Consider the following 25,026-nt stretch of genomic DNA (forward strand, 5'->3'; position numbering starts at 1 on the left):
CAAGTAATGGATTATAAGAGCTATCTGTCTTGCCGAGAACGCCTCCTTTTTAACATTTTGTTTTTGTACAAAGGAATGGATTATGATTCAATTCAACAAAAAAAGGTTCACTTCGTTGTTTCTTTACAGCATTTGATAAATCAAAAAGCTCTCTCTTTTACCTTCTACCATCACTGAATTCAAGCTCATTAATCTATCAACTGCTACAAGAGGGCGACGTGCTGCTTCGGACCTGCAAGTTATTTTAGAAATGAGTTCTATCCTGAACCTTCAGAGACTTATGAGAGAATACTTCATGCACATGTCAAAAGAGCTAAATTTACCTTGGATGAATGTCTAGCTATCATGAAAGCTGCTGTTTCCTGTTATCTCCCACAAGATTGCTTTTATCGATGGAGATCTGCGGTGAATTCGGTTGTTCTTGATCGGCAGGGAATAAAAAGGGGTCAAATGCAGGTTTTTCTTCTCCCTTTTTCTTCAAATTATCATCAAGACTGCCATAATCCAGATTCTGCAAGATACTAGGGAGATGCATGGCTCCATCCTTGCCAAGTTTACCTCCCATTTCTATGTCGAATTTCTCTTTCCCAACGAAGCTTCCATTTATGTCCGAACCGCCCATTACAGAATCATCATCTTCTGTCACCCGTTCTCGAAAATTGATTGCTGAAACTGGGATCTTCGAGAAGAATACTTGTTTAAAGTTCTTTATGATCCCTCTGTTGAAGGGGTTTTCCTTCTTATCATAGCGGTACCGGAAATTTTCGTAAGTGGTCTGTGATGAACGAGAGGGGAAAAGATCAGACGCAACAGTGGAAAACAAGGAAAAGATTCTAGCTAGAGGCAAGTTACATTAATTTATGTTAATCATTTGTAAATGCCATACCTGGTTGGTGCTAATCAGGTAGAGGTGGAAAAGCGTTAGCCCACCAACGAACCAGAATGCTATGAAGCAGTATGCAATGAGAACAACAGAGAGAACGTCATTCGACATGGCACTCCACAAAGTTCCATGTTGCCGGAGAACATTAAACCAAGAAAATGCAAACACATACATGCACAAAGTGGTTGATGAGGTTATAAACCCTATGAAATATGGATAGTTGCGCTGCAAGAGGATCAACACAGAAGAAGCTGATTAGTGTCTGTCAAAAAACAGCTACTAAAGCAGGAGAAGCAACTTTCAGGTTTGATTTCATTCTTGCATTCAAAACACGAGCTGGAAAGATGGTTGGTTGTTGATAATCCACGTTAAAAAATCCGTGCACATGTTATCAGAAACGTCCATAGATTTCAGTTTGCATGGAACATTCAAAATCTCAAAGAATCTTGAAATCCTAAAGAGTTCCGAGAAGCAACTTACCCGTCCAATGCACTGACCCACCCATGGACAATGATGATCAAACTTCTGAATACAGTTGTTGCAGATGGAGCAATGTGAAGCTCGTGGCGGACGATATAACAGACAAGTGTCGCAGAACTTCACTTTAATACTGTGGCCATTAACAATTAGATCCTTCGTACGAGGCAATTTCAGGTCTGTAATTTTGTTATTAACCCACTCCATAGATTGGGAAGGGATGCCAACCGATTCATCTGATTCAGGTGGCTGACAGTTCCTAGGGATTATTCCTGGATCTCTACCTGACGTCATGAAGAGGAATACGAAGTCCTGCATACCATTTTATTAGACTCAGAAATTATTTTCCGACCAAAGACCAGTCATTACCAACAAACTTCACTTTACCGACCATAATAGCGAGGACCAATCCCCCAACTAGAACTGGAATGTCGTAACGGGGATCATCTTTTCTGATTAGCAGCAGCAGCATCTTTATGCAGAATGCTGTTGCAGGACCTCCAATTAAAAATGTTGTCAAAAATAGAGATCCTGCATCAGGACCAAAGACTGCTCTCCCACCACAGAGGAATTTCTGATATCAGAACAGGGAGTTTTGTTAGTCCTGGTCTAGAAAACACAACAATCTGTAACTACAATTTTCTCATCAAATCCATCTCCAACTACTGCAAAATACTCATCGATTTCGATAATGATCCGACAAAACTCATTTTCGAACACATTTACCAATTAGAAATCCAGGACTCTTTCCTCTGATTAAATACAGCCTTACTGATAATCATGGCTGACATTTTCTGTCAGGCAAAACGGGAAAAGGCAGAAAACGATGCCGATTTCTTCACATTCCTTCATTTATATATTCAAAGGCAAAGAAACATTGGATTAACGCAAGGCAAATTGATTAGATCCCCTTCAAGAATCATTAATAATCAAATAAATGGCAAAAATAAAATGATGCAAACACCAAATCATCACCATTTCTTGAATTCATAAGAAATAAATCAAGCAATTCATAATAAATAAAGAATGAGGACATGCAGAAGGTGGGAAAAGAGGACTGATTACATTGTTACCCTTCCACAGTTGATAGAGCCTCTTGGATTTTGTTGTGGGAGAAGGGTCCATTGCTGCTGCCATGCTATAGGAAGATTCTCAAGTCTTGCGTTTGTTCGTCTTCTATTGACAGATATTATGCAACAAAACCTCCTTGAAAATCAAACCCACATGAAACCAAACCAAATCAAAACAAATTTTCTTTTTGAAAGAAAATGTTTTGGTTTGGAATGAAATCGAAAGACAAGTGGGTATTTTTTCTTTCACATTCTTCTCTCTTCGAGACACAAAATGATACCTACCTGTCCTTGATCACAGACACCAATCATCTTACTAATATCTGTGTGTCTCTCTCTCTCTCTTACAACCTTTGCTGTCAGCTTTTCCTACCAAGCAACGATTTCCAACGGTTTTTTCGCGGGTGCTAAAGTAGTTAAAATAAGCTGCAATGTTAGAAAGAAGCCCCTAGTGTTTTTGTTATTTTAAGATTTTCTCTTTTCGAAGTTTGAAATTTTTAACCATAGTTATTAAACGAATTAGCTCGAACCAATCTTCTTTTTGTTGATAAAAAATTCAGAATAGTTTTTAACTAATTAGTCTAATAAAAATACCATGAAATTTTACATACACGATATATCCTTTAACTAACCTTATCTAAAACAAAAACCAAATTGATTATAGTTAATTAAGTGACAACCTCAATCACTATTCTTGCCAGGTCGTTTTCAGGAAACTGAGGGGACATGTTGATGTCTAAAGAAAGAAATTGGCTTCCACTATCATTATTTCTTGCACGAAATGAAACTGCACTCAGAAATCAGAATAATTAACCATAATATGTCTGTTTCTGTATTTGCACCGAATTTCAGCATATATTAAATTATTTTTTTTTATATTCTTAAATTGATATTAAAAATAAATTTTAAAAAATCAAAATAAATATTATTTTAATACATTTCCAAACAAAAAACACTTTAAAAAACTATCACAACTATTCTCCTCCCTGTAGCGTTACTTGAAATAAGCACAAAAGCTGCACAAATTTAGAAATATCATCTTTATTCCTTTTTTCAAACATTTTTTTTTATTATGGGCAATGATGCTTTTGAATGAGAAATACAGGTTTCACTGCAGATGCAACCGGCACTTGAATCCCAGCTAAATAGCATATATCCACTTACTAGCTGGATGGCTTCAAGAATCTTGATGCTTTTGGTAGATTTTTTTAGTTTTTAGTTGCAGCCAAATATTTTAATGCTACTAAAATCAGTGATGAAAGGTTGTTTTCTGCCAATTCTATTGACAATTAACATAAAATAGTAAGATCCTTAAAACAGTCACAAATTCCCTTCTATCACTGTAATATACAATGGATGGTTTACTAATGTTTTTTTTTTTTTTTTTTCCTGTGATGAAATTATTGTTTTATTGACAAAATCGTCATTGAAACAAAACTACTAGCTTCTGATAGGTGGAACTGCAGATGCAGATCTCTTCCTTGCACCTACTTTGGTTGCACAAGTGGTTTTCCAGCAACAGACACTAAATCGCGCCGAAGACTTGAAAATGGAGGCATCTTCGAACAGCCTTCCTTCAAAACCTAAGCTTCAGTTCAAATTCAACTACAAATCACCCTTTTTTCTTTTCCAAACGGAAATGGATGCAACCAGGAGCATATCAAATGATGTTAACAGAAAAAATGAGTGCAACTAGGATACCTTCTTGGCACATCACTCAATTATTGAATACAAGGAGCACACTTGATAAAACAGGCGAGGACTACTTAATCTAGGAACATTAAGCAGAGGGATAACAGCTAAAGTAAGTTACAAGTCTGCATCCTATTGTTTCATGTTACAGTAACACAAGTTTAGTACAACAAAAGAAAACCTTTCATGGGCCTGTCTGCTCCAGTCATGGAAGATATATTCGGTCTTCATTCATGCAAAGAGCAGAAACCATATAACACCAACAGCTGGTGAAAAGACAGGCCTTTGCTGAGACATCATGAAGCTTTTTCTTGCCATGGACTGCAAAATAGCTGATGGTGGAAAAGTGAATACGCAAAAGCGAGAATTCAGTTTTGAAAGGTAAATATGGCCAACCAAAATGTTCAAGCATTGCAGCGGCAATGCAATTCAGATGAATTATCAAATGTTTTAATTGCATCTACTATCAAACCAGAGCATACAAGTTGTGTGATCCGGTATCCAATCTTCTCCAATCATGAATCTATAAATAAGAGGTCTGGTAAAAATCTAGGAAAACCAAAATCGTAAGATATCTTTTACTATGAATGCCAGTAAATTTGCATGATTTGCTTATGATGTTTATCACCCATCACAAGATGAAGCTAGTGCTCTCCCTTCTTGCAAACAAATACATATGACGAGAGGATCATTAAAAGAATCCTCCCCGGATGGCTTTGTGGAGACCTGGTTCAGACATCTTCAGGTGTGAAAAAAATGAGTAGTTTAAGTATAGTCACACAAATGAACTTACAGTTCTACAAGCCACTTTCCCGTATTACAACATTGCTTTATGGGATATTTTGAAAGAATCTTACCAAAAGAAATCCAAACAAGGTCTAATAATCAAGTGCATATTTAAAACAAATGCATGATCTCTGAAGGGCGAAGCATCCAGGTTGGAAAACATGTTACAGGTATGTAATATAACTGTCTGCAAGATGAATGGGAAAAAAAAAAAAAAAAAACATGAAAATTAGGTGTACTTGGGATGAACAGTCATCTTTATTTTGTAAACAATTTAAAAATCAGCCACATTCTAGCACTTTGTTATGCACTGATCCAGTAAATTTATAAGCATTTGGAAAAAACAAAGAAAATGTAAACATTTGTCCCTGAGAGAGCAAAAACTGAGTTAACAAATTGGAACACAAACCTTCTTCCAGAAACATGAGTTAGCAAGGCCATCCTTATCCAAATACTCCAGTAAATGGACTATCAATAGAAAAAACCTCTGCACTTTGGTGATCCACATAAGCATTTTCTCTTCCCACGATCTGCTTTTTCAGGAGGTACCATCCCATAACAATATGTCAACTCTGTCATAGGAGGAATGTGTCTGATGGCATAAAACGCGATATGGAGATCAAACTCCTTGCTATTTCCACGTAAAACTGGCTGCCAGAACAGATTTGGAGAGCAACTGTGATTTATAAAACGAGCTACATTCCCAGCATTTCTGGCATTTATTATAAGAGGAAATGGGAGGTTTGGAGCATTATTGGAATCACCAGGCAAAATTTCCACTGGCTGGTAAGTGCGGGAACCATCAAAGATGTGATCATCTTCATTTTCACCTGCAAGCTCTTGTGCAAAATCATCAACAACTTCTCCTGCATATACACATATAAAAGCTCCAGCTCGTATGGGATCCCAGGATCTTAAACCCCAACCTTTGTCCTTAGTCTTAAACACCTCCAAACGAACTCTCAAACCACCCTGAGACACACGATTACGGCAAGTTGGAGGGCACTGGCAGGAAGGACCACACTCATATATCACAGATTTTTGGCTCACAATAACCCCATTCACAATGTGAGGAAGATAGCCTCCATTTTTCTGAATACAATCACATTTCTCGTTTCCAGGGAGACATGCACCATTGCAAGCACAACCAATAAAAGGATCCCTTGGTGCAGGTTTTGAATACTTGAGGTTTGGAGAATAAGTGAAATAGGCAGGCCCCTTTTCATTGTCAACATCATTCACAAGAGAAACAGGTAAAGTTTCACACCCTGAAGTAAGATCAGGCAGTATAACCCCGAACCTAGTAATAGTGCCATCCTTCCATTGCTGAATTTTTTTCCATGTTTTGTATGCCTCAGGCTGGCCAGGTAACCTACCCAACTTATACCTAAAAACATTGGAACCAGACTTTCCTTTCTCTAACCATGACTCTTGGATTCTATATAAACCATCATACATATATACCTTTCCAGTTGGATTTCCCACATCCTTTATACCCCTGATTACTCTAATGTCATTACCACGATGCAAGCTCTTCTCCAGCGCAAGGTTACCCCTTTCAAGCTTTTGATCCATTTCCTTACCTTGGCCAGTGTAAATCAAACCATCATCACCGTCAACATCATCTTCATATCCTCCAGATGAAACAATGCTAACAGCTATTGGTTCTTCATCTTGACTGATCCTGACAGACATGTAATCTATTCCAGCCATACTTGGAGCATGCAGTCCAATTGTGCACAATTCCATTCTAAAAAAGAAAATATCACCAATTTCAACACCAGGTACAGCTCCAACTCTCTTCCTGGCATTCGTCCGAATTCCTTTTGTCATCAAAACATTACCTGTTTTCAAGTCAGGGCGCCTTGATTGCCCTGATGTGGCTTCCTTCGTATCTTCAAGCTGTGCTATTTGTCTTCGGAGCAAATTGAAAACCAGGAGTACATATCCTACAGAATCTTTATCGCCGTCATATAGTCGTGCTGCTTCAAATTGCACAAGGTTATAGGACTGGAAAATATTTTCTACCATCACATCAGTGTCAACATCAGGAGAAGCAAATTTATCATGGCCGCCTTTTTTCCTCTTGTGATATCTACTCTGCGAACTCTGAGTTTGGTCGTCGCTATACCCATCTTCTTCCACACCCCTGTTGTTTCTATTAACCCTCCTTGATGACCCAGCATTTCCATTTGCAGCACGTCTGAGAGGCTCAGGTGACTGAAACGAATTGATAGGAACCGCTGATGATATTGGGGTGTGGTCACCGGAAGATTGATTTGGTATACCAGAAAATGGAAAGAACGGGGAAACTCCAGGTGGGAAAGGACCAGCTGGGGGAACACAAACAAAAGGGGCAGAACCTTGAGAAAAAGAACTGGAATTTGATGGTGAAGAGAATACTGGAGTAAGAGTCCGCAAGGGCTTTACATTCAAAACCCTTGACTTATCTATTGGGCCTTCGCCTGCTGATTCTTCCATTATTATTACTTCTGAATAAACAAAATCACAGTTTTAGCTAACAAAACCTCCTATTACCAGTCTCTCACATTTGACTTCTCTTGTTCCATTTCATACACTTCCTAGACAATAACAAGAAATTGTTCTAAAATCTGATGAAATTACTTAAGATACAAAGAGAGCAGCACTTTATTGCAGAATGAAACTGAAAACGTTTCTAAGACACAAACTTCCAAACCACAAAACTGCAAGATCTTCACAGAAATGTTTCAAAAGTTGCTAAATTTTTATACTCCTTCTACATGCAAGCACATGCATCAAATCAAAGACAACCAAAACAATAACCAATTCACTAAAAACACTAAAACAAAAAAGAGCACTACTTGGTATTCGAAAAACTGCGAACACAAACAGACTCACACATAACTAGACTCGAAACATCACAGAAACATAAAACTGAAAATGACACAGTTTTCCATTTTCCAGAAATTAACCAAGAACAGATCAAGTTCAAATCTTTACCTTAAATACTTTGAAAATGAATCACTAAACAAAGCAGGTTATAGTCCTTTTAAGACAAAAAATAAATAGAAAAGGAAATTCTTTATTAGCAGATCAGAAACTATAAGACAGGAAATAAAGAATCTTAGATGGTAAAAAGAGGATCTAAGAGAATAATATCATTACCTGAGTTCTTCGGTTTTGCTGTTTTGAATGAACATCAGTTGAATTTCTTACAAGGACCACAAACAGAACCCAAAAGAACCCTAAAGTTTGGACCTTTAATCTTGATTTTTCTACCTTTATTAGTTCTTGTCTCTTTGGTCTGAAATTCAAAACACAATAAAGTGGCTTTTCGTACTATCTGATTGTACTGGCTTGGTGAGAGGAACTCACAATGGCTTTTCGACCACTAAACCTTGGAGCTCTTTAGCCTTACAGTACTGGGCCTGACTGCAAAATCTGCAGTCCACACACTCCATTTATGAATCAGTTTGCTATTGATTTTGATTACTTTTGTTAATTTTTCCTGTGATTATTTTTTTGTGGGTAAAAATATATTTTTCAAGTGTTTCGAATGTGCCTTCTATCAGTATAAAAATAGCATTTTGTGTGAGTGAAAAAAATTAAAGTTTACTTTCTAAAATGTAACAAATAAAGGTTTCTGAAATGTTTTATTCTTGTTAAGTTTTAAGAAATAATGATGATAATAATTATTATTTTTTTAAAAAATCAGCTAATATTTTAGAAGCAAGGTTACATGACTCAAGCTTTACCATTGGTTAGATAATTTTTTTTAATAAAAAATAAATATATAAGTTTTTTTATATGTTTTTTGAATATAAAAAATTCTACATCACAAATCAAAATATGTATATATATATGTATCTAATTAAATAAATTTATATTTAATCAAGAAAAAATTAAACATTTGAGATCACAACACAGATCATATATTTAATTGTGTCTAGTATAACTACTCTTTTTCCATGGTAAATTTTTTGTTCAATTTAACGATTGTCCGTGTCAATAAAAGATAAAAAAAAAAAAATTATTGATGAAAGCAAATTAAATAAAATTTTAAAACTTAATTATCAAACAACTCAATATTAAACGATAAAATTAAAAAAAATAATAATTTAAAAAAAAAAGATATGGACCAACCTTGGTTAACTCATTGACCTTGCAATCACTGAGCACAAGATTATGATAGACTTCTATAGAAGAAAGTGAAAGACAAAATGCATGGAGATCAATTCTCCAAAAAAATATTGTGTTGAATAATAAAATAAAAAAAATCAATTTAAAATAAAAAAAGATAAAATCAACTCGTGTTGATATTCAAAGTTAATGATCGTGATAATTTGGTACCAATCACATAGAAAGATAAACCCAAAAACAATGAAGCAAAACTCTCAATAATAAAATGCTTAGCTTATTAAACTATAAAATTATTTTTTTAAAAAAAAGTGAAAAAAAAATCTAAATCGACCTAGAATCAAGATAACCCCATCCAATGGAAAGTGAAAAAAAATATAATGATCAATTTTTAAAAATTAATGTTAAATAGAGAAATTAAAAATAAATTTATTTTATAAATAAATTTTAAAAAATTAAAATTAATCATTATTAGTCTTTAAAATCCATGATTCTGATCATGAAGTTGAAACTAGCCTCATAAAAAAACAATGAAGTTATTTTTAAAAAATATAAAATGATTAAATTGAGGAAAAATAAAATAATAAAAAGCACATTAAAATATTTTAACTTTCAATTATTTATTTATTTTTCTTAACTTAAGCTCCCAGGATCTCCTTCTCAGCTGATGATGGTATTAATAGCAGGCACCTAGAAAGGGTCAGCAATAGCATCATCAAGATCATACGGATGTAATAAATGACCTCATTTTGATAAGTTCTATCCAGCATCCGTAGAATAAGAAAACACAGGCAATGTCTATTTGCCTGGAATATTTTTTTAAAATTTATTTTTATTAAAATATTTAAAACATTAATTTAAAACATTAAAAATAAAAAAAATATTATTTTATAAAAAAACCCATGCTGCAGGAGTAACAGTTGCCACCTCAATGGCACACGCTACAAGTTTTGTCTTTCTGGAAATCTAACTCCATGATTGACATGAATCAATATCAGCTCTGGATAACTTTACCCAGTTAATATTATTTTAGGGTTTGTAGGATGATTTCATGGTCGCACTCAGAGCCCAACAATTGGCTTTTCATTCAAGTAAAGAAAAACATTTCTAGATATCTTCCACTGTCAAGACTCAAGAAACTGTGTTTTAAGCTTAAATATAAATAGGCGTAGTTACTGTAGAGACAAAAATAATATACTAAACTAAGCACAGTGGATAGATAATCTATTAATTCTTAGCATTTATGAGGATAAGTGTTGCTTACACCTTCTAAGAAGTCCAAATTTTTTAAAGAAAGAAAGGTATGATGTCCCCATTGATGACCCAAAACCAACTCAGCAAGCACAAGTTTTTCGTTATTTTATTTGTGCTTTGGACACACCTTGCATCGATATTTGTAATTTAATCAATGTCTATATGGACAAGGGTTGAATTGGAGCAGCCCCGTGGTCTCGTCTATTAGCATTCATGGAGTAAAGTTCAAAATTCACATGGATCGGTTAAGAGGATGAATCAAAGGAATTCACATGTATTTAAAAAAAGAAAAAAAAAAAAAGTAATAAGGCATTGTAAATTTGGCTAAATTTAAAGGGGAAATAAATAGTGGAATTTCCTTCATTAATAAAGTGATTCTAAATGTAGTATTTTTACTTCAAAACAGATGAGATTACTGTGATCTGTAGCTTGCACGCGTTGTAAAGATAGAAGCGTGTTTGATATTGTCGTAATTGTTGTGATTATGGTTTGAAAAAAATTATTTTATAAAAAGTACTTTTAGTTAAGGTTGGTTTTAAAAAAAAATTGGTTAAAATTGTGGTTGAAATTAAATTAAAAAAAAGTAGTTTAATATATTTGGTGAATGCTTTTGAAATTGAGGTTATAAAATAATTAAAAAAAATATATATATTAATATTGATGATTTTTAATTTAAATATTGTAGATTTAACTATTGCTATTACATCATGAAATAAATAATACTTTATATAAAATATTTTTTATTGTTTTATTAAATTATCTACAATTCCATCACGTATTAAATATATCCGACAAGGACTACAGTTTTTCACAAATTTTTTAAAAGTGTAACAACATCAAGTAAAATATAATAAGGAATAAAACTTGAGATTGCGATCAAATTCTGTAAATACGACGTCATCAAGCGATCTCCATCTAATTTATGTAGTTATTGAATAATATTTAATACTAGTTTTTTTAAATAAAATACAATTAAAAATAAAAAAAAAATTATTTTATTGAGTTAGACTTAATTCAATGTATTTTTAATTTTGAACTGGACTGAATCCGGCCGGATCAATTTCACCTTTCATTGAAAAAATGGATGAACAGTGCAGCATGTCTTCACTGTTCATCCATTTTCTTCTCGTCCATATCCATTCAAATTAAAAAACAGTGGAGCCATGCTTTTATCCATTTTCCCGTTACAAGAACAGCCAAGAGCTGCTTCTTGGAAGTTGAGGTTGCCAGTTAATGGTTGGACCCACCATTAAAAAATTGTGGCAACTTGACTAAACGATAAAAATTGTGGCTGTGGGTGATTTAAGTGAGTAATAATTTTATGTTCCTTGTAGTCCACTGCCAAATGTCTGACGTGAAAGAAAAGCGCTAACGCAAACAGAACAAGCGTCATATACGTGCCCATCTCTTATTTATAAGCACAAACAAACAACTCCTTAGCTAATCTTCAAAATTATCACCAGTCAACACTTCCACTCATTAGCAGGTATCTTCAAAGAACCCAAAGCAGAATTTGTCTTTTTGACCCTCTGTTTCAGGTAAAGTTATCATCTTTAATCCTTATTTGTTCAGAATTCAATGCTTTCACTTGGTGGGTTGGTTCTAATGTTTGTGAATGTTATGTTTGTATTGAATCTTGATCATGTTTTGCTGTCAAGTTCAAAATTCATCGTGTTTTGGAGTAAAGGTCAAAACTTTGATCATCTTTGATCCTTCTTTGTTCAGAATTCAATACTTTCACTTGGTGGGTTGGTTCTAATGTTTTGTGTATGTTATGTTTGTATTGAATTTTGAACATGTTTTGCTGTAAAGTTCAAAAACTTTATCATGTTTTGGAGTAAAGGTCAAAACTTTGATCATGGGAATTCAAGATAGTTGAAGTATAATGGCAGGAGTCTGAATTTTTAGAGTTTGACCTTAGTTTTTGCTGTTTTCTTTTTTTGTGAGTCAGTCCAAATCATGATGACAGGGGTCCATGTGAATTATGATGGGGTTACCTTCTTAAGGTAGAAGATGGTGTCAGGTGACATATTATCTGACTGGCTGACCTTGCTGCTTTCTTTATTTGATTCTTATCCATAGTTTTTTGCGCTAACAGAAGAGAATGAGAATGGATCAGTTTCTCTTAGATAATGTGACAGATTATGGAGCTGTTCCTTTTTGGGGTCTGATTCATCATAAAATGTAATTGAATTTGTTATATATTGTTGTTATATTAGGGTGTGGCAATACTGGACGTGGTGAGTGAAGGAGTGAGAAGATGGGTTATTGGAAGGCATCCTGCAGTGTTCTTCTGGTCTGCATCTTTGTTGGTCTTTGTTCCGTGTATCAATGCTCTGTTGCCGAAGTTGATGCATATCAGACAGCAAAATTGATGGTTAATGCCTCCAGTGGTCGGCCTATTCCTGAAACACTCTTTGGAATTTTCTTCGAGGTTAGTTTATTCGCTTTCAAGTTATGATTTGATTTGTGTCTAGTTAGTTTATGGTCTGTTTAAACTACAATGCATAAATAAGGATGTTGAGCAAGGATAGCGAGCATTATCTGAAATGGTTTTTTCTGCAGGAGATAAACCATGCTGGAGCTGGTGGGATATGGGCAGAGCTTGTAAGCAATCGGGGTAATTTTCAAATATATTAATTTCTGCAAGTGAAAAGAAGAATGAAGAAAGTAAGGGAAGTTTCAAATAGTGCAATAGGCCGATCGCAGGCAAAACTAACTTCCAGTTCCAAGATTTCAGGATCTATAATTTTTTTCCTAGTTATTCAGTGCGTAGTTCTTAATTTTATCAAACAGTGCCTTGATAAAAAGATCTGAACTTTTTTTGTGTGAGTTATGATTTTGGAGTTAATCGCTACTTTGATTATCAAACCATTCAAGCCTTTCTACATTTATCTGGGTATTTTGGATTTGGGATTCACATGTACCTCTTCGATTTGTTTCCTTTGTTTCCCAGGTTTTGAAGCTGGGGGCCAAAATACTCCCTCAAATATTGCTCCCTGGTCTATAATTGGTGATCAGTCATCTTTAACTGTATCTACTGATCGTTCTTCTTGCTTTGAGCGCAATAAGGTTGCACTCCGAATGCATGTGCTCTGTGACAGCGAGGGCAGTAATATTTGCCCAGCTGGCGGAGTTGGAATATATAATCCAGGGTTTTGGGGCATGGTGAGAACTAGTCGACACTAGATGTGATAATTTATTTTGCATGCATTTATGGAAGAAAAAAAAGCTGGAAATCAGACCCTTTTGTCTTTGACTTCTGTTTCCTTCAGAATATTGAACAAGGGAAGATCTACAAGGTAGTTCTTTATGTTCGTTCTCTTGGATCAATCAATGTATCTGTATCATTGACGAGCTCAGATGGGCTGCAGATATTGGCAACTGCTAACATTGTGTGAGCACCACTTGAATGTATTTTGCAATGAATGGTTTCTCTTTGACCAGGAGTTTGTGTTTTTCATGCTTTCCTTTTTTGCAGAGATTCTGATGTTTCAAACTGGACAAAGACCGAGGTTCTATTGGAAGCCAAAGGAACAAATCCTAAGTCAAGGCTTCAGTTGACAACATCCAGGAAAGGTGTAATATGGTTTGATCAAGTGTCAGCCATGCCTTTGGACACATACAAGGTATTCTTAATCATCAGCACTTCTCACCAAAAAGAATAAATCTTTCTCCATGCGGTTTGGGAAAGTTCAAGCCGCTTAGCAATGTAGAAGATAATAAATTTATAGAGGGCGAAAGTTGAAAATCATAATTTCAGGTTACAGGTAGACAGGATTTAAGATTTGGTTATTTATGGAGGTTGTGGAGATAAAAATCTGAATTTCTTGGTTTGCTAGAGTGTGAAATCTTTTCTTACAGAGATTTTATGCCTGGTACATAGATTCCATTTGTGTCTAAAGTATCTGTACCACCTCTGTTTTGCCACAGGGGCATGGTTTCCAAAAGGAGCTCATTGAAATGCTTGAAGATATAAAACCCCAATTTATCAGATTTCCTGGTATGTATGTAGTATTTGTATGCCTGAATAGTTTCTTGCTGAGGAGATGTGAATTTATATAGTGGAATCTGGTTATCATATATGACACAGGGAAGTCCATGGCTCCACATCTTTATCCCTGGCTACAATTGTTTCGCAATTCCAAATTCTTGCTCCATTTATTGAGGCTTCTGCTTAAAGGCTTTGTCTTCAAAGCTCACTAGAGATTTTGTGAGTGTGACCAGGATTTTTTATGGTCTCATCCTTTTTTGTTTTCGATAAATGGATTTTGAGTCTTCAAGAAAAGCAAGCAGGAAATTTGATGGCCTAATCCTCTCTTTTTCCCCCCTGGGGAGCCTCCCTTTTTCTTTCACTTTCCAAGGATTTCAACCCTAGACTGCAATCTCAAACTCCAATCCTGGAGCTGCGGGCCCCTTTCTGGTGCAAGTTTAGCTTGATCTAACACCACAATCTCTCAAACTCAATGCATAATCTGTTTGACTAGCTTTATCTTTCCACTCTTCATGTTAAACTTACTTTTGGGGCCGGTTTGTTCTGTAGTTCAGATCTCACTGATGGGGTATATTGTTCTGTAGGTGGATGCTTCGTTGAAGGTGAATGGTTGAGAAATGCATTTCGCTGGAAGGAAAGCATTGGACCCTGGGAGGAGAGACCTGGGCACTTTGGTGATGTTTGGATGTATTGGACTGATGATGGACTTGGTTACTTTGAGTTTCTTCAAGTAGGTATCTTGATTTGTCATGCAGGTGCAGGATTATGTTAACTGTGGCCTGTGCAGTTCTTTGAAACTGGACTTGCTAACCCTGTTACATCAGAAGATATAATTTACGTTCACTCAATTCTGCAGCTATCTGAAGATCTTGGTGCGCGGCCTATATGGGTGTTCAACAATGGTACTTCCATGTGCTGGCATTTCCCAGTTCATCCTGTCTGATTGATCTTTTTTTTTTTTTTCACTTTTCTATTTTGCTTCGTTAACATGGCAGGAATCAGCCATCGGGATGAAGTTGATACCACCACTGTCTCACCTTTTGTACAAGTATGCAAATTCAATGCTTTCCTTTTTGCTAAAACCCTCCACGCACAAATAAACTGACTTATCCATTGGCAACTGAACAGTCCCAGTCCTGCTTAGATTAAACCTGATAGTTTCATGATTATAAAAAGAAATAAGCTAGCAAATTTTCTTTTTGAGTCTTGACTAGTATGGAAGAAGGTTCAGCATTCACCAGTGTTGAAGCTATAGACTCACGCACACACGTCTAATGGTGCTTTATCAGTCTATAATACCATTTGTTTTGAAAACCACAACCTGCTTGCAGGTACAAAGGGGGAAAAGTAGGGCAGACAAAACTACTTACAATTTTACTAACATTGATGTGAAAGACGAGGGCCTTTTTGTTGTATTGTTGGTTTCTTGAATATCATAAACGCAGTGGAAACAATAAAACAAAATTATTCGGGAGTCTCTAGGATCCTGTTAGTCAGATCTAGAGTTGTTTAGATATTTATTGCCTGAAGATCTGATTTTTTTTGGCTTTGAATAATTTTTTAAAGGCCGAGTTGTCCCAAATCACAAGCTGTTTAATTGTTCGGTCTTCAACGGTAATCCACACAAACCACCAGTAAAAAATCTCATAAATTCCTATTTAGAATAGAGGGATTGTTATGCCTAAAGTGTTAACTCTCTATTCTATTACTTACGTAGTTTTTTTGTTTAACACATAATCACTCCCAAATAAAAGGCATGACTTACTATTTATAGGAAAATTTGAAAAACCCTATAAATTGATAAAATATCAATTTGACCTTTGAAAATATCCATATATTAATTCAGGATAATTTTAGAAATTAACTCAATCAAGTCTTAGATTTTTCTAGATCTAGAAATATAATCATTGTATTAATTATATTCTAGTATTTAATTTCTAAAATATATTTTAATCAATCATACTTAATTAAATTATCTCAATTTAATTTCTAACTAATAGTTTTTAATATATGTGATCCATTAGGTTTCCTAATGTGTTGATTCAAATATAAATTATAATTATAATTAAATAGAATTAAATAATTTAATTTATATCAATTTAACAATTGATTAATTTATATTTGAAGTTTAGATGCATCTTCTAGCAACATGTTATAATCTCTCAAATATTAGAAAAGTTATTAGTTGTTTGACTTAACTTTCAGTGACCGATTTTTCAGTGAAATTAATATGTTTTCATCAATAATATTCCGATTTAACATGCAACAGAATCAAAGCATAACATTTTCTATATAAGATAACGTAACGATTTCAAGTTTAAAGATCACTTACATAACCGTCACGTGAGCTTTTCAATAGATATAGGTGATCTCTCCATATGGAATTCTTATACAGGTTAGTTCATTATACATGTTTTATGACAAGTACCTACATGTTAGTTTTAAGTATCCTTTATACTTCAGTTTATGAGAACAATTGTTTTTTTTTTCATAAAAGAAAAAACAAAATTATACTAGTCTTTTCGACTATAATAAATGTCCAATATTTAAGAGAGCATCAACTATGAACATTTTAGGAATAATGCTTTAATGCAATAAAAATCCCATAATTATAACAACTTTATAATTTTATTTGCAAAGTATTTTTGTCCCATGAACTTTATCTTTATTCTAGATTCATAAATCAAATTTATATTCATTGATTTTATATTATATGAATATAAAGATAAATTAAGCTTTATTAATAATAAATAGGTATTTACATGAATACAATAATACCATATATAACCAACTAATTAGCTACATTGATATAACAATGTTTGTATCTATTCCAGGAAGCCCTTGATGGTCTTGAGTTTGCTAGAGGCGCTTCTGATTCTAAATGGGGTTCTGTAAGAGCAGCAATGGGGCATCCAGAGCCGTTTGACTTGAAATATGTTGCTGTTGGGAACGAGGACTGTTGGAAGAAGAATTACCGAGGTTTGTGCACACAAGAACATGCATGGATCACAAACTCCGATATGCCTATATGAATCTGTTTTTTACATTAGATGAAAGAATCAGGTTTGTGTCCATAGCAAGCAACACGCCCTTCTAATTTGAACTAGTCACCCTCTAGGAGGAGATGATATGTTCTTGAGGTGATATGACATTTTTTTCATGCAGTATTACTCATTTTTGCATTTATCTTTCAAGAGTTCTTGTGCATCGAATGATCTATTATTTGATTTCAAAGTTGAGTTTCTATGATAAAGTCTCGTGTTCTCAATTCTGCATTGTTATGGTTGAGAAAGATTCTCTTCACAAAAAGTGTCTTTTAAGTTCTGCAAATGTTATTCTTAACTCAAGATTCTGGAAGATAAACCAGTTTCAGAACTCAAATTTATGTGCTCTTTTTACCAGGAAATTATCTCAAGTTCTACGATGCTATAAAACGTGCCTATCCCGACATCAAAATAATCTCAAACTGTGATGGGTCTTCTCATTTTTTGGATCATCCCGCTGATTACTATGATTTTCATGTAAACATCCTTTCACCACAGTTTTGTTTGTCATTCTGTTTTGCAGTATTGCATATGTGCATATTTTTAATCCCTTTTTATTCCTTGAACTAGATTTATACATCTGCCAGCCGCCTGTTTTCTATGACTCATCAATTTGATCACACATCCCGCTCTGGTCCAAAGGTGAGTAATATGCTTTTTGACAACCTACTGACAAAAACATGTGATTAGTAGCTATGAAACTTGCTATATTTCAGGCTTTTGTGAGTGAGTATGCTGTGACCGGAAAAGATGCTGGCACAGGAAGTCTTTTAGCAGCACTTGCTGAAGCTGGATTCCTCATTGGGCTGGAAAAAAACAGGTTTGTGATAGTTGTTCCGGCACTCTTAAGATGCTATCAATGTGCAAGTCAGTGCTCGAGGTGCAATGTTTCGATGCCTCCCCCCTTTCTGTTCTTTTTGGAGAGGGTGATGGAGAAATTTAGAAAGAAAATATTTTAAATAGAGAGTTCAAAAGATTCTCAGATCACCACCATTCATGATGGTTTTGGTTCAAATTCTGATGCCATGGACGAAGTCCTTTTTTTTGTGTTTTTATACTTGCCATGAAAATTCCAATTCTTGAGGCCTTCATTTCTCCATTGCAGTGATATTGTGGAGATGGCAAGCTACGCACCACTTTTCGTGAACGACAATGATAGGAGGTACCAGTCTCTTGCTATTCCTTAAAATTAATTCAAGCATGCAGGTAAGGAATATCATTTTCATCAGAGGTTACTCTGAAACTGAAAGAAACTTTTCCATGAAGGTGGAATCCAGATGCAATTGTCTTCAACTCCTCAATGCACTATGGAACTCCAAGCTACTGGGTGCAGAAATTCTTCAGAGAGTCGAGTGGAGCAACTCTGCTTGATGCTAATCTACAAACAAATTCCTCTTCACTTGTTGCATCTGCAATTACCTGGACAAACTCAGTGGATGGTGAAACTTACCTGAAAATAAAGGTCTGGAAATTACTTGCTTGAACTTAAGTGCCTTATAATACCAGCATCGCTTGCCGTCATGTCCTAGCCAAGAATTCCACTGGTCGACAACAAACATGAACACTCTGTAAATTCTGAGTTTTAAGAGTTTCTGTTTGATTATTTCGCCAAGTTCTTACTTCCAGGTAAATGTATTTTCAGATTGTGAATTTTGGGAACAGGCACGTGAGTCTCGAAGTTTCAGTTGATGGATTGGGGCTCAACTCGCAATTGTCTGGATCAACAAAAACTGTCCTCACTTCTTCGAATGCAATGGACGAGAATTCCTTCACGGATCCAAACAAGGTATCTGACATGTTTCTCGTAAACTCACGAATTTTTGTTCATCCAAGAACATTTCAATGCCGGTTCATAACTTCATGTAGCAAATCTTCTACATTTGTTTTTACACTTTGGTGAATGCCATCCTGCTTACCCGTTCCGGCATCTTCACGTTATGCAGGTGGTGCCAGACCTCAGTCTGCTTGAGAATGCTGACAAAGACATGAACATTATAATCGCTCCATATTCTTTGACTTCACTTGATTTATTAACAGAATCAAACAGTATCAGGATGCCACAAACCGATTCTTCGGCTAGATCATCAATTTAGAAAATAATTAATACATGATGTGTAATCATACAATAATGTTATATTAACCAACCAAAGTCATCGCTATTATACGGGTAATGGACGCCCTATGCCAAGAACACAAGGTTGAGAATTAAAGCCAGTACTCCAGTCGGAAGCTCTATCATGCATGTAAATATTAATAATGAGTGATTTGTGATTTTTTTTTATTTGATGGTAAGGGTATTTTAAAGTTAATTTATATATCAATCATGATTAAAGTTATGTTTGTTTTTGCAGTGTATTTAGTTTTTTGGAAATGTGGTTGCATTTGTTTTTTACTTAGAAATGTATCAAAATAATATATATGTATATATTTTAAAAAATTATTTTTGACATCAACGTATCAAAATAATCTAAAAACATAAAAAATATATTATTTTGAAGAAAAAAATAAAAAAAAAATTTTAAAAATTTTAAAAAATATTTTTAAAACACAAAAAGAAATAGGAAAGTAAAAACATTAATGCATCAATGGTATTTTTGTTTTTGTTTTTTTATTTATTTAAATGGTGTACCAGTGTATAGCACAAGAACAATGGATTCTAACTCTTCTTCCAAATGATTTTAAAAAACATAGCTCCATGTTGCCAATTGGTTTTTGTTGTGAAATAACATGTAATAATTATTAATGAATATTATAATAAAAAAGAAATTAGAAATAACACAAGACTTAATATGGCTTAGTTAAATGCTTATGTTTACAAGAACGAAGGATTTTTATTTTCACTATATCAAAACAGTGTTGAGCGATATGTAGATCCTTAACCATCTAAAAAATCTTACCTATATATTCAAGGAATATTAATAATTTCTCATAATTTTGTTTTACTTATCGCGAAAACATTACCGCCACACCCTTCAACCTATTAATTGTTCCCGACGACATAATAAAAAATAAATTTCAATATCTGCTCTACTCCACTTGGTATGCTTCGCTTCATTTCAATATCTGCATATAAGCCACAAACTATAACTTTATAGCCACGAGAACATGTGTGGCACATGTGTTGGTGTAACGCTTTTAATTTTATTTTGGTCGGTTAGCAGATAGATTGGTGCAAAAAGACTCCGTTTTTGTTCTGGCCTGGCTTTCACACTGTTCTAGCAATGGGACATTTTTGTTAGCTTGCAAGCAGAGGTTTTTAAGCCCAACAATGAACTTTGTTACTTGACCCAAAGGTATGAACATTGGTTTCCTCTGTGAGCACGGTTCTTCTATTCCCTGATTTTGCAGTCAAGACGATGCTGACATCTATGCAATGTGTGAATTCTTGTCAGAGTTTCTCTACTGAAATAATGGGCGTCGATGAAAAGATTTATCACACAAAATAATACAAAAGCTTTGAAAAATGTCAGCTGTACTCGCTCCCTGAGAGAAGGAAATGAGGTTTGGATAGAGCCGGAGAATGTGAACGGAAAGGCAGCTCCCAAAATGTGGACCTCCAATAATAATCACGTCAAAACCTTATAATTGACATGTTGACAAAATTAAGGGTAACACCTTGAGGCCACTAAATAACTTTGAAGAAGATGGGTTTGAAGAAGATGTTTGGTGTTTTATTCTGTATTGCCTATTACTTGAAATAATGTTCCTTAATAACTAATAATTTTAATCCTCGAGGCAAATTAATAATTTTGTCACCATGTCAATTATAAGGTTATGTCGTGATTATTATTGGAGGTCCACATTTTGGGAGCTGCCTTTCCGTTCACATTCAGTAGCGACCATTTCACAATTAGTACTCCAGTTAGAACCTGTAACCAGCCTCAAATACACACATCAAAAGAAGTTGTAGCGAAAGGAACATATCAGCCACTATCACAAGGGATGCAATGATTTGGCGTATGATCAATCATGGTCGAAAAAATGTACTGTTTGAAATGTGTAACTCGTGGTTGAAGAAAACACTAAAAGGACGAAGCCACGAACCCCTTATAAAAGCAGATGACATGCAGCGATCGAAATCATCCATCGTCTCTCTTGAATTCCCTTTTCCTCACAAACAAGAGTTCCCTGCATACAGACTTTCAATGTTCGTATTCTTTTTCCTTCATTGCCTACTTCTATTTTCTTTAATTTAGCTATTTATTATGATTAGCATATTACCCCTCCATCCCATAATGAGAGTCCTTTTCTTATTTATATGTTTCAATATATATACAAAGTACAAGAATTCAGTACTGCTATATAAATTTTACTGCTCTATCTCTCTTCGAATAGATTTCACACATATTTTCCCCCCTCCATTTATTTTTAAAAGATAATACTCTAAATACAATAAAATTGTATGAGTTGACATAATATTGAATGCATTTTATTTAATCCGTGTGAAAATCCCAATAAAACTCTCTTTATGGGATGTAAAAACTTAATGATATTAATTAACAAGAACAACTATCACTTTTATCATCCTTGCTGGAATCCAAGCCAATGTTCTGCCACAAGATGGATAAGAAAATCTGGACCCTCAACAACGATGGCCTCTTCAGTGTAAAATCTTGCTCCAAATTGATGGACCAGTTACTCTACGGTGGAGCCAAACCATTCCAATCTTCTGTTTGGATAAAACTAACCCCACCAAAAGTGCAGCTTTTCCTTTGGCTCCTTGTCCAAGATAAAGTAACCACAAGAGATTTCCTATTTCAACGCGACTACCTCTCCCTTCAGGAGTCAAGATGTGCTTTCTGCAATAAAAGCTTGGAATCTTCAAGTCACCTCTTCATTCACTGCCACTTCTCTTGGAATATATGGATGAAACTGCTTTCTAATCGGGGCTTTTGCAGTGTTTTTCCAAAATCTGTTGATGATATGTGCTTCCAATGGTCTTCTATGGTTAAAGGCAAGCAACAAAATCTCTCTTGGAAACTTCTTTTCTCATGCGTTGTTTGGAATCTTTGGCTTCATCGAAATGATGTTATTTTTAATGACGCTGCCCCTAACCTTCAAATCTGTTTCTCCATGGTGCGCCAAAGTATTGCTTTATGGCTGAGGCTTGACTCCAACTCTTTCGAGCTTAATATAGAGAATGTTTAGTCGGGAGGAGTTAGTTTCTTTTGATTTATCTGTTCTCTTTTTGTTGCTATCCCCTGTTTCATGCAACAGTTTTTGTGCTTCCCTTTCCTCTGTTTGTTCTTCTGATGTAAGTTAGGCTACTATCTTTGTAGCTTTTTCCTTTCAATAAAATTTCGACTATTAACAAAAAAAAAAACAAATATAGATTCTGATCATCTTCACGTATATTTTGACAGATGAAACAATTGAAAGGAAATATGAAGCTGTGGATTGTGGTGGCAACATATCTTTTGTCGACTGTACTCGTGGCGAGTACAGAAGCTGGGAACATGGACTCATTGGCAGAAGATCAAACTGGGAGGGACATGATCATCCGCCCTGTCGTGCCAAAAAATGACGATGTTGTTTCTGGTGCAAAGTCCACACAACACATTGTTGGCATAAATAATTTGTGCGTTGACGTGTTTCTTGAACTCTACTTTCATGGAAACGTAGTACAGTTGTACCCGTGTAAATCTGACGGAGATGTGAATCAACAATGGAGCTTGGAGAAGGACGGAACCATTCAATCTAAAGGCATGTGTTTGGCCACAAACGGCACAAGTCCAGGAAGCTATGTATTTATCTATAACTGCAACGAGGTGAAGGCTAGCGCCACAATTTGGAAAGTACAAAAGGATGGCTCCATCCTAAACCCCTCCTCGTCACTAGTTTTGACCTCAAAGTCAGGGAAAAGTGGCTCCCTACTCACCTTGGAAACCAATGTTTATGCCTTGGGCCAAGGATGGCGTTTCGCCGATGTTTCAAAACCTTCACCAAAGTCCATTGTCGGGCTTTTGGACTACTGCTTGGAATTTAACAAAAATGTCCCAAAGTTAGCCATGTGCGTGGAGAGCAAGACTGAACAAAAATGGAATTTTTACGCCGATGGTTCGATAAGGGTTGATGCAAACACAGATTTGTGCCTAACTAGCGATGGAAATACCAAAGGAAGCTTGGTCGTCGTTGTCTCTTGTAGCCCTGTGTCATCTAACCAACGTTGGACGTTTCGCGACAGCCACGGCACAGCTTATTTCCCCATTTGGAACGTGAATAATGCTTTGGTGTTGGATGTGAGCTATTCCATTCTAAACCTGTTCGAAATAATTATTTGGGATTTCAACGGAGGAGCTAACCAGGTATGGCGTCTGTCGTAATAATTACTCAGACGCTCCTTTGGCCCTGAAGTCTATCAAGCCAAGGCAATAACTAGCAGCTTAAATAAATGACAACAAATTATTGTTGTCCCTTAAAACTGTATTCCAATATCCATATTATTTTCAATTCCCTAATCCCCCTATGTGTGATGTTCGAGCATGCAATATTATTATATAAAATAAATAAATCTTTTGTTAAGAAATGAAGTGTTGCAATATCTCTGGCTTACGAGTTCATCTTTTTTTCAATTTTTTTTTGTTGCATGGGGTTTAAGGACTGGCGAGGGCCTTGTCTTGTTAAGCATTAATTCTAATTAGTTTACTTTTCATATGAATCAAACATGTAATGAGGGAAAACTTGCTGCAACAATTTAAGAAAAATAAATTAATCATGATGAAGTTGTGAAAACTTCAGCCAGGAATGGACTTTTTATAGGCTGCAACTTGGGATTTTACTTGTTATAAAATAACTAATAAAGATAAATTTACACTAATTGGCTTTCTACTGTCGATTTTCAACATGTAATTCATCGAGAGAATAATCAAGTAGCAGATAATCTAGCCAGGCAAGGAATTATTAGATGTTTTTAATAGCTATAATTTTTGCCATCATTAGTTCAATATTTTTGCCGTGATTTCAACCCAGATGAAATGGCAATTTTGGTGAGAATATTGATGCCTTTGTGAAATGCCCTTTACTCTATGTTTCCTCGAGTGTATACGATCGGTCCACTACAATTGCTTCTCAATCAGATTCAAGAAGTATATCTAAGTTCTATTGGATGCAATCTTTGGAAAGAAGAGGTTGAGTGTCTCCAATGGCTTGATTCCAACAAACCCAAGTCAGTAATATATGTGAATTTTGGTAGCATAACAACCGTCACGAAGGAGCAGCTCGTTGAATTTGGCATGGGACTTGCTAAAAGTGGCCATCCATTTTTATGGATAATAAGGCCTGATATGGTCACTGGCGACTCCAAGATACTGCCTCCAGAATTCACTGAAGAAACCAAGGAAAGAAGCTTTATTTGTAGTTGGTGTCCGCAAGAGGAAGTACTCAACCACCCATCAATAGGAGCTCAATTTTGCATAATATCAGGTTATATATTTACATTGTAAAATACAAATCCAGTATTAAAATACCTGATTTTCTTTAAAATTATTTTTTTTCCATACATACAGCTAAAACATAAAAACTTTTCCAAGCATATTTTCACTAAAGAAAAAAAAAGACTTGCATCTTTCTCATGTTTTGAAAATAAAAATAGATATCATGACTGGTTTATGATCATCCATTAAGGTTTGACCAAAATATCAAAAATCTTTTATTTTAAGATCCAGATGTAAACTTTAATATTATGGCTGTAAAATTACACAATAAAGT

General features: G+C 35.0%; 4 protein-coding genes across 7 annotated transcripts; 2 read left to right on the top strand and 2 right to left on the bottom strand.

Annotated features, from left to right (window-relative positions):
* Nucleotides 1-51: 51 nt before the first annotated feature.
* LOC118053127 (probable protein S-acyltransferase 1) lies at nucleotides 52-3,929 on the bottom strand. Its single transcript, XM_035064287.2, has 6 exons — nucleotides 2,426-3,929; nucleotides 1,752-1,934; nucleotides 1,364-1,672; nucleotides 887-1,108; nucleotides 324-775; nucleotides 52-232 (listed from the first exon to the last, which is right to left on the bottom strand). Exons 1-5 carry the CDS (start codon nucleotides 2,495-2,497, stop codon nucleotides 344-346), a joined length of 1,218 nt encoding a protein of 405 aa, XP_034920178.1. The 5' UTR covers nucleotides 2,498-3,929; the 3' UTR covers nucleotides 52-232; nucleotides 324-343.
* A 156-nt stretch (nucleotides 3,930-4,085) lies between these two features.
* LOC118052969 (histone-lysine N-methyltransferase, H3 lysine-9 specific SUVH1) lies at nucleotides 4,086-8,403 on the bottom strand. 4 transcript variants are annotated; one of them, XR_004688292.2, is made up of 3 exons: nucleotides 8,056-8,403; nucleotides 5,318-7,400; nucleotides 4,086-4,443 (listed from the first exon to the last, which is right to left on the bottom strand). XR_004688292.2 is itself a non-coding variant. In XM_035064078.2 (2 exons), the coding sequence occupies exon 2, from the start codon at nucleotides 7,387-7,389 to the stop codon at nucleotides 5,380-5,382; it is 2,010 nt and encodes a 669-aa protein (XP_034919969.1). In that variant the 5' UTR covers nucleotides 7,390-7,400; nucleotides 8,056-8,403; the 3' UTR covers nucleotides 5,148-5,379. The 4 variants fall into 4 exon arrangements, 1 of the variants encoding a protein (XP_034919969.1); XR_004688290.2 differs by having other exon boundaries at nucleotides 4,086-4,454; nucleotides 8,056-8,402; XR_012170164.1 differs by lacking the exon at nucleotides 4,086-4,443 and adding an exon at nucleotides 4,461-4,645.
* Nucleotides 8,404-11,659: 3,256 nt separating this feature from the next.
* LOC118052971 (alpha-L-arabinofuranosidase 1) lies at nucleotides 11,660-19,655 on the top strand. Its single transcript, XM_035064079.1, has 18 exons — nucleotides 11,660-11,819; nucleotides 12,501-12,715; nucleotides 12,847-12,901; nucleotides 13,238-13,449; nucleotides 13,557-13,678; nucleotides 13,763-13,910; nucleotides 14,215-14,284; nucleotides 14,860-15,005; nucleotides 15,132-15,177; nucleotides 15,271-15,323; nucleotides 17,110-17,254; nucleotides 17,678-17,796; nucleotides 17,890-17,961; nucleotides 18,036-18,139; nucleotides 18,425-18,481; nucleotides 18,586-18,781; nucleotides 18,962-19,105; nucleotides 19,263-19,655. The coding sequence occupies exons 2-18, from the start codon at nucleotides 12,542-12,544 to the stop codon at nucleotides 19,410-19,412; spliced, it is 2,013 nt and encodes a 670-aa protein (XP_034919970.1). The 5' UTR covers nucleotides 11,660-11,819; nucleotides 12,501-12,541; the 3' UTR covers nucleotides 19,413-19,655.
* Nucleotides 19,656-21,376: 1,721 nt separating this feature from the next.
* LOC118052973 (ricin) lies at nucleotides 21,377-23,845 on the top strand. The gene is made up of 2 exons (XM_035064082.2): nucleotides 21,377-21,466; nucleotides 22,683-23,845. Exon 2 carries the CDS (start codon nucleotides 22,683-22,685, stop codon nucleotides 23,640-23,642), a length of 960 nt encoding a protein of 319 aa, XP_034919973.1. The 5' UTR covers nucleotides 21,377-21,466; the 3' UTR covers nucleotides 23,643-23,845.
* Nucleotides 23,846-25,026: the final 1,181 nt, after the last annotated feature.

Source organism: Populus alba, chromosome 6 (genome assembly GCF_005239225.2).
Source record: "Populus alba chromosome 6, ASM523922v2, whole genome shotgun sequence".
NCBI lineage: Eukaryota > Viridiplantae > Streptophyta > Magnoliopsida > Malpighiales > Salicaceae > Populus > Populus alba.

Bases quoted from the DNA above. Each gene is read 5' to 3' on its own strand.
- LOC118053127 (XM_035064287.2), bottom strand. From the start codon at position 2,497: ATGGCAGCAGCAATGGACCCTTCTCCCACAACAAAATCCAAGAGGCTC. The intron at 1,109-1,363 runs GTAAGTTGCTTC...ATCCTCTTGCAG, and splicing joins TGGGTCAGTGCATTGGACGG to CGCAACTATCCATATTTCAT. The intron at 776-886 runs GTATGGCATTTA...CGTTCATCACAG, and splicing joins ACCTGATTAGCACCAACCAG to ACCACTTACGAAAATTTCCG.
- LOC118052969 (XM_035064078.2), bottom strand. From the start codon at position 7,389: ATGGAAGAATCAGCAGGCGAAGGCCCAATAGATAAGTCAAGGGTTTTG.
- LOC118052971 (XM_035064079.1), top strand. From the start codon at position 12,542: ATGGGTTATTGGAAGGCATCCTGCAGTGTTCTTCTGGTCTGCATCTTT. The intron at 13,679-13,762 runs GTGAGCACCACT...CCTTTTTTGCAG, and splicing joins TTGGCAACTGCTAACATTGT to AGATTCTGATGTTTCAAACT. The intron at 14,285-14,859 runs GTATGTATGTAG...ATTGTTCTGTAG, and splicing joins CCAATTTATCAGATTTCCTG to GTGGATGCTTCGTTGAAGGT.
- LOC118052973 (XM_035064082.2), top strand. From the start codon at position 22,683: ATGAAACAATTGAAAGGAAATATGAAGCTGTGGATTGTGGTGGCAACA.